The sequence below is a fragment of the Macrobrachium nipponense genome, chromosome 1 (genome assembly GCF_015104395.2).
Source record: "Macrobrachium nipponense isolate FS-2020 chromosome 1, ASM1510439v2, whole genome shotgun sequence".
Taxonomy (NCBI): domain Eukaryota; kingdom Metazoa; phylum Arthropoda; class Malacostraca; order Decapoda; family Palaemonidae; genus Macrobrachium; species Macrobrachium nipponense.
The window spans coordinates 45,847,224-45,855,067 of record NC_087200.1 but is presented as its reverse complement, the minus strand read 5'-3'; the positions used below and the strand labels follow the sequence as shown (position 1 = coordinate 45,855,067).

The 7,844-nt window shown below is 39.1% G+C and overlaps 1 protein-coding gene across 1 annotated transcript; it reads left to right on the top strand.

Annotated features, from left to right (window-relative positions):
- Window positions 1–5,452: 5,452 nt before the first annotated feature.
- On the top strand, window positions 5,453–6,659 carry LOC135220164 (neurotrophin 1-like). Its single transcript, XM_064257456.1, has 2 exons — window positions 5,453–5,513; window positions 5,662–6,659. Exons 1-2 carry the CDS (start codon window positions 5,466–5,468, stop codon window positions 6,334–6,336), a joined length of 723 nt encoding a protein of 240 aa, XP_064113526.1. The 5' UTR covers window positions 5,453–5,465; the 3' UTR covers window positions 6,337–6,659.
- The last annotated feature ends 1,185 nt before the right edge of the window (window positions 6,660–7,844 follow it).

Here is a 7,844-nt window from a genome sequence, read left to right as displayed (position 1 = left end):
TACATCCTTGGTTTGCTGCACTAAGAAGGCCTCCTTCTCCGACCACCTCGGCCGCATGTACACTCAGATCGACGGGGTGGCGATGGGTTCTCCCCTTGAAGTTCTCTTCACCAATTTTTATATTGGCACCGTCGAAGAGAGTCTTCCAGAATGTCAGCAAACCAAGGGTGTATGCGCTCTACATCGATGACACCTTCGTCAGCGCTGACTTCCAGGACGAGATAGAGCAGCTGCGATATGCATTCCATGATCACAGCTGCCTTTCCATTACAACAGAACACTGCTAATACCGCCGCCTTCCCTTCCTTGGCGTCTTTGTCGAGCAGTAAGACACCCGATTCTGCACAAAGGTGTACACGAAGCCGACGAACCTAGGTGTGTGCATGAGCGGAGAGAGCGAGTGTTCTGAGAGGTATAAGAGCTCCACCATCAGCGCCTTTGTCAGGAGGGCCCTTTCGCACTGCTCTTCGTGGTTCGACATACACGGCGAATAAGAACTCGTGGCCCAGGTCCTCGTCGACAACGGACACACTATTCTTGCTGTTGATGTTGTGATAGCGAAGAAAGTCGAAGATTAGTACCTCCAGCAACCCCGCCCCGACATCCCAGAGCCCATCAAGCTTTTCACAAAGGGCACTTCCACCGGAGGTATAAGGAGGACGAGCAAGCCCTAAAGACCATCACAGGATAAGAAAATTAGAATAATCATATATTATAAAGCGAAGAAGACGAGCAGCCTGGTGATGAGGAACAACCTAGCGGCCCCCTTGCAAGATCCCTTGAAGAAGGCGAACGCGGTCTACCAATTTCATGTTCTCCGTCCGAGGATGCCTCGGCAGATACATCGGCAAGACCACCATGCGATTCTTTATCCTGAGACGCTTAAGAAGGAGCCATTTATAATCACGCCAGGACTGCCCACAACATAAGAATAAAAAGGAGCGATATTATATTTAATATCGAGATTATTGACCAAACTACTAATCCCCGGTGTCTACGCCTCCTATAAGCCCTCCTTATAGGAAAGGAGAAATCTAACTTGAATATTACTCAAGAAACGTTTCTCCTCCCTACCGCCGCCCGAAGATCAGCAGCAAACGATCCCACAACAATGCCTGATATTCGGGAGCACCAGACATTCATTCCTAGACTAGCTCACACGGCTGAATCCCTGAGACCATCAACACGGGATCCCCCACTTTGCCCAAGAACGGCTGGATCAGTCTTTATCCCTCTAGCTAATACCTTCCTTTCACACCCTAATTCCCCGTTCCAAACCTTAATTTCCTTCTGGGGTACCCCACAGGGGTTTAAATCGGTTGCAACCGAACTCCCACCCTATCCTATCCCCCTTAACAGTTACAATTATATCTCTTCACTTTTCTGCTGACCAGCCAGGAAGATGACCTACGAGAAGATCGAAACGTCGCGATAATCCAACTACACCAGTATTAATAACAGCTGAACACCAGAGACGGCCCCGGCCGGACACTGACCTCGCTTATGGAATAATACCAACACCGACGACAACCGCCGCTTGACCTGGACCCGAGGTCCATCATTCCTGAACACCAATATACTGATAATACCAGTATTGACAGCAAAATCCTCTTCTAAATAGAATATCACATTCAGCATTATTTAGATTTCTCCCAGTATGAATACTGGCCAATTATTAAGAAGTATCGCTGAGCCAGAGAAGCGAGTAATAAGAAAAATAGAAAATATAATATATAAGGTTAATTCGGTGAATTCTCCCATTTTATTCGGCAGAATTTGTTTAAAAGAGCGTCTCCTCCCAAGATACTAATAATACTAATGGCATCACAACCACTTAGAATAGGAGTTTGGTAATAATAAAATCAAGGGACAATAATAGCAAAGGGCCAGACAAGCGCGCCTCAAGAAGCAGACTCCTTACATCCGTGGACCAACCAACCTCCTGTGCCTCACTAACCTTCTTGGCTGGAATTCTTAAAATCAATACACGATATAGATTCACTAGATACGTGTAAGAAATATCTACCGGCTTTTGATTCATATAAACAGGGCGGCGGACATTGTAATGATGAAAGAAATACAATAATGATAATGAAGACAATGACGAAGAAAGAGTATAGAGAAGTCATGAAACTAACAATGACTAAATCATTATGCAACTATTTTAACAACTGCTTAAATAATACTCAGTAGATTTAGTCTTCACGAAGCTGTTGGATCTATCGAAGTATTTTCAAGCATTAATACAAACTTTTGGTTATACAATATAATCCTAAATAGTGACCCCTGAGGGTTTTAACCCAGTATGTATCTACCTTTGCGGAGTGTTTATTACAAGGCCGTTGGGGACTACTGTAAAAACATAAACAAAAGGCTGTAAATATCATAAAGATAATGACCCCCCCACCACCCGACAAGAAATATTAGTCCTAGATACAAACGTTCAAGGGGAAAAAAATGTTCTCTCAGGTGTATTCTTTTGTTTTCCAAGGCACATCCTCTTATTTCCTCTGAATTTCCTCAGCAACACAACATATTCATATATCCCTTTTAAAAAGTATTATTGAGAAATATTTTTTAAACAGACTCCTTAAACTTCCAGCAACCCCTTGGGCAATCATCTGTAATTACAAAGCTGTCATTCAGGTCGTTACGGAACAGATGGTCCCTGATAGTAAATTCTTCCTTTTTTCTGTTACTTTCATTCATAGCACATCTGTCTCGCGAGCGAGCCAGAAATATTGAGTACTTTAAATATATTTATCTATGCATGACGTGGGTTGGAGTTCATTATCTCTGTTATTTAATTATTACTGTAGTTATATTTATTTGTGTCCAGCCGTAGTTTAGAGCTTTGTTTAGTTTGGTTTCCTGAATTTGAATAAAAATTCGAGTCATTAACGATTATACATGTTCATTTTTAAATTAAAGATTAACTCAAACTGGGACCCGGGCAGTACTTATTCATTGAAATTTGTTAACTAGGTTTATTAAGCACTTTCACACTCTACCAAGAATGAGCAGTTCTTCTGGAACTAAGAATATCTAAAAACTATTTTGACAAGAAAATTTTCAAGACAGGGCACACATAAAACCTACAGATACACGGAAACTTGCAATAAGCTAATTTCCAGTCATACGACTAATAAAAATGGAAAGGGAGAAAGTAATGGCCGTCGGCGGAAGGAGTCACTCCTTTAACAGAAGGAAGAACAAATAGCAGTAACCCACATTTCTAACCGCAAAGTTCTAAACATTTTGCACCATTTGGAGTACCTGCTAAGCAGGTCCTTCTAAACAATTCAAACGCAGTATTGAAATGTGCTTATTATTACTATAATTATTATTACTTGAAAATTATAGCTGAACATCAGTAGCAATAATAATAATAATAATAACAATAATAATAATAATCATCATCATCATCATTATCATCATCATCTCCAGAGTTTCGCTATCTTCTTGTGTATAGTAGAGGCTGCTTTAATGATACGCTGCTAATGTATTCCTCTACCAAATCATGAACACTTGTCAATTACTGTCTGATATTGACGCGAAAAGAAATGGAATATAAGGAAGATTGAGAAGCCTCAATGTTAATTTAACTGAAATCATGGAGCCATCCTGTTTAACAGGACCTGTTTAAGAGACGATCGACTTCCTTATACTAATAATAATAATAATAATAATAATAATAATAATAATAATAATAATAATATAGGTAGTAGACCCTCTTTGACACATGTAGTACTGAAAGTGATAGATGCGTCTGCTGCATTCAATTTATATAGAATTCTCTCTATTTTTCTGGTAACTGGCTTTTCAGGGTAACAGCATTTTGCCAGTAGCTCGACGATGTTTATCATTTTTGGAGATGAAAGCAGTTACATTCTTAGGTAGGTTTCTTTTGGAGGAATACACTATAAGTAAAACTACCCAAGTTTGCAACTTCTTTCCTCTCCAAGAATGAAAAACGTCTTCGAATTACTGACAGAATGCAGTAACCCCAAAATATCAGTTATCAGAAAGATAGAGAAAGCTCTTTATAAATACAGTGCACTTGATGCAGTTATCACCTTCAGTACTACATGCTTGCAAGAGGGTCTACTACCTATATTATTATTATTATTATTATTATTATTATTATTATTATTATTATTATTATTATTATTATTATTATTATTATTATTATTATTATTATTATTATTATTATTATTATTAAAAGGAAGTCGAACCTCTCATAAACAGGTCCTGTTAAACAGGATGGCTCCATGATTTCAGTTAAATTAACATTGTGGCTTCTCAATCTTCCTTATATTCCATTTTTTTTTACCTCCTCAATATCAGACAGTAATTGACAAGTGTTCATGATTTGGTAGAGGAATACATTAGTAGCGTATTATTAAAGCAGCCTTTACTCACTATACAAAATAAGATAGCGAAACACCGGAGATGATGATGATCATCATCATCATCATGATAACTATTATTGTTGTATTATCATCACAAAATCTCATAATCACACGAGTCACTAAATAGAAGAAAAATCCGCACTAACGTAAGTTTAAATAAATATTTTTTTAAAATATGTATTTGCACTTACATCAGTGTGGTTTGGGTATGTCCACCGTTATTATTATTATTATTATTATTATTATTATTATTATTATTATTATTATTATTATTATTATTATTATTATTTCCCAAAGGGACGGTGTTGTCCATAAAGCCATAAGGAAATTGATTATCTTCCCCTGGCTTAATATAATGTAGATATTTCACTAAATAGTATCATTCAATTGGAGGAAATTATATTAATATTCTCTCTCTCTCTCTCTCTCTCTCTCTCTCTCTCTCTCTCTCTCTCTCTCTCTCTCTCTCTCTCTCTCTTTCTTCACGGCTACCGTATTAGTTCTGAAGCGCCGTAATGATGTGTGAAGTCAAGTAAGGGTTTCTTCTGTGGTTGTTATTCGTTATAAAGATGTGTAACTTTTTCTGAGGCTCTTTAATCATAGTATAAGTATGAATAAAAAACCTTCAATGAATTGGAGAAAACTTAATTCAAAGAGAGCGAGAGAGAGAGAGAGAGAGAGAGAGAGAGAGAGAGAGAGAGAGAGAGGAGAGAGAGAGGCGGTCAAACCTTCCAAATTAAATATAAAGTCAGTCACAAACTGACGAGCTGGTAGGAGAAAGAAAGTGAACCTAATGGATACGTATATTAAAAATAGAGACATTTGTAAATTTGTAGCTACGGAGAGAGAGAGAGAGGAGAGAGAGAGAGAGAGAGAGAGAGAGAGAGAGAGAGAGAGAAAGTCTTCCGTATAGAGGCACAGACTATTGCATAATATTCCCTTTCGTTCTGAGGTGACTAGACGATTGCAAAGCTCCGCCCCACAAACAGAAGGTCCCTAGTCCCTTGCCCAACCTTCGTCGGGTAGTATATATGGAGAAACTGTTGCTCGTTCATGCAGTACAGCTCTCGCAACTACAGCATCATCATGGCTCTAGCTTTGGTGAGTAATGAAAAGTGAATGAACGTTTTGAAGCACTTTCGGTATGAAGTAACTGGTATAGTATTGAATTATACAGTTCTTGTCAGTGATACGTAGCACTAAAGGTAAATTTGTATGGATTAAGAGTAATTCTATGACTTCCTTTCAGTCAGTATTTCTGGCGTGTGCCGGAGTGGTTCTTGGTTCTCATCCGCCGCCCTATGGCCACCCACGCCCTGCCTATGGACACCATCAGCCCTCCTACAAACACTCCTACTGTGACCCAACAGCCACCCCTACATGTGCCGTAAACTCTACCCTCAACTACTGCCTGGAAGATGAAGAATACCCGGAGTACGAAATCAAGGGCGCCATCAGCGCTGACCACCTCTTCGCCAAGAAATACGCTGATATACCTGACCAGTCAGCTGACGACCTCGTAGACATGGTCACTAAGGCCCAAGAGGAAGCTTTCGATTACTCTTATTATACTGGGGCCTCTACTGGAGACTCTCCATACGACGCCACCCACTGGGGAGGCCCTGAAGGCTACATCTGCCCCTCAGACGTCGCCTATGCCAGACCAAGACGTGCCCAGAACGTGGAGGGCAAGTGGCGTGTGATTGTCAACGACGTCCACTACTATACCCAGACTGCCCGTCTGGAGACCTGCCTGTTCCCAGAGGCCGCCTGCCGTGCCCTGGCTCCCTGCTACAAGAGCCACTGCACCCAGAAGTACGTATACCACCGCCTCCTCTCCTTCGACCCCTGCGATGCTTACAAGGGCCTCTTCATCGACATCTACAAGCTGCCCTCAGCCTGCTCCTGCCACGTCCCCGCCTAAATATTATTCTATCTCAAGATTAAATACCTCAGGACGATTCCTTGATACCGCCCCACCCCCCACGGCAGATCTACTGACGCCTCCTTTATGCTGTTGAATATCTCCTACGCCCCTGCGGAGGAGAAGCCCCGAGATGACTTGAGAACTGCTTTCTTCACGTACCACCAACTAGTCATGCCAGGGACTCCCGGGACGCTCCCCGCTGCTCGCCTTCTCTCCCTTTCTCCCATTTTCTTTTATTCGTTTTCTATTGTGTAACCATGTGTGCTAGATGCGAGAAGTTATTGTACTATTTATTGTTTCTAATAAAAAAAATTCTTCAATCCATGTTTTGAAATTTCCCTTTGACGTTTACCAGACTGTACGGTTTCTGATTTGGTCGACAGAGAAATTTCATTCCTTTATCTACATGAAATTCTCATATTTACATTTTTCTCCTCTTTCGCTGTTTGATAATAGCTACTTATAAGTCTGGAACGTAAAGTTGTATGTGTCCCTAAAAGAATAGCAAGCACTTCCACTCCAGTCTATTTGCTTCACAAATAATTACTTTTCTTTCTCTGCTTAGCTTCCGATATGATAAATATTTTTCTCTTGTTGATTCTTAACAAGCTATTCCTAGATAAGTAAGTGAAAGGCATTTCGCTTAACTCCACTTTATTTGAAGATGTTAATATTTAAACTATTGTTTATAATGATTATATATGAAGTCTGATGGCAGTGATGCTGAAGCAACTCATTGTTTTGGAAATCTTTCGTTTAACACATGAAAGAGTTGCTTTTTACTTTTGAAAAATTATATATTTGAAATGAGACCATATCCAGATTATTTTAGCACCAACAATAGTAATTTAAATCCACTGTTTTAATCTATTCAAGTAATAATCCAAGTCTGTTGCTTATAAATAGCTTTTTATGCTATTCAGATATAAAAATCTCTCAATTTGATTGCTGTTTACATTATTCCCTGCCTGACTGGGAACAAATCATTGCAATACTTATTTTAAGTAATATTTCTAGATTGTATTTTCTCATCAGTTTTAATCTTGAAGGTAAAAATGTATCCAATTATTTAAATTCATTTATGTTCAGTATCTAGCAGATCTCTGCAATATCTGTCTCGTTTGTCAGCTGTTTCTTGACAATTCCGTAAACACAATTATCATTTTTTTACCCCTAAAGTCACTTCACTGGCTTCATAACTGGTTTGCGTAAAAACAGGATAGCTGGTAAGAATTGTCTTCTAATGTCAAATTCAAATTCAAAAAATTTATTGACATAAAAAGGCGTCAAAAGGAGCTGTTAGTCTTGTTAGACAGCCCACTCAAGAAAACCATGAAATTACAACTAGTTTTAACAAATGAAAACACTTTCTACATAAATAATTTCGAAATTACACAAACCTTGTAAGACTTTTTCACAAGAACAAAATTACACAATACTTAATCATAGCTATAATTTTCATACAACATACATTCTAGTAAAGTCCTCAATTTCAGTAGAAATAG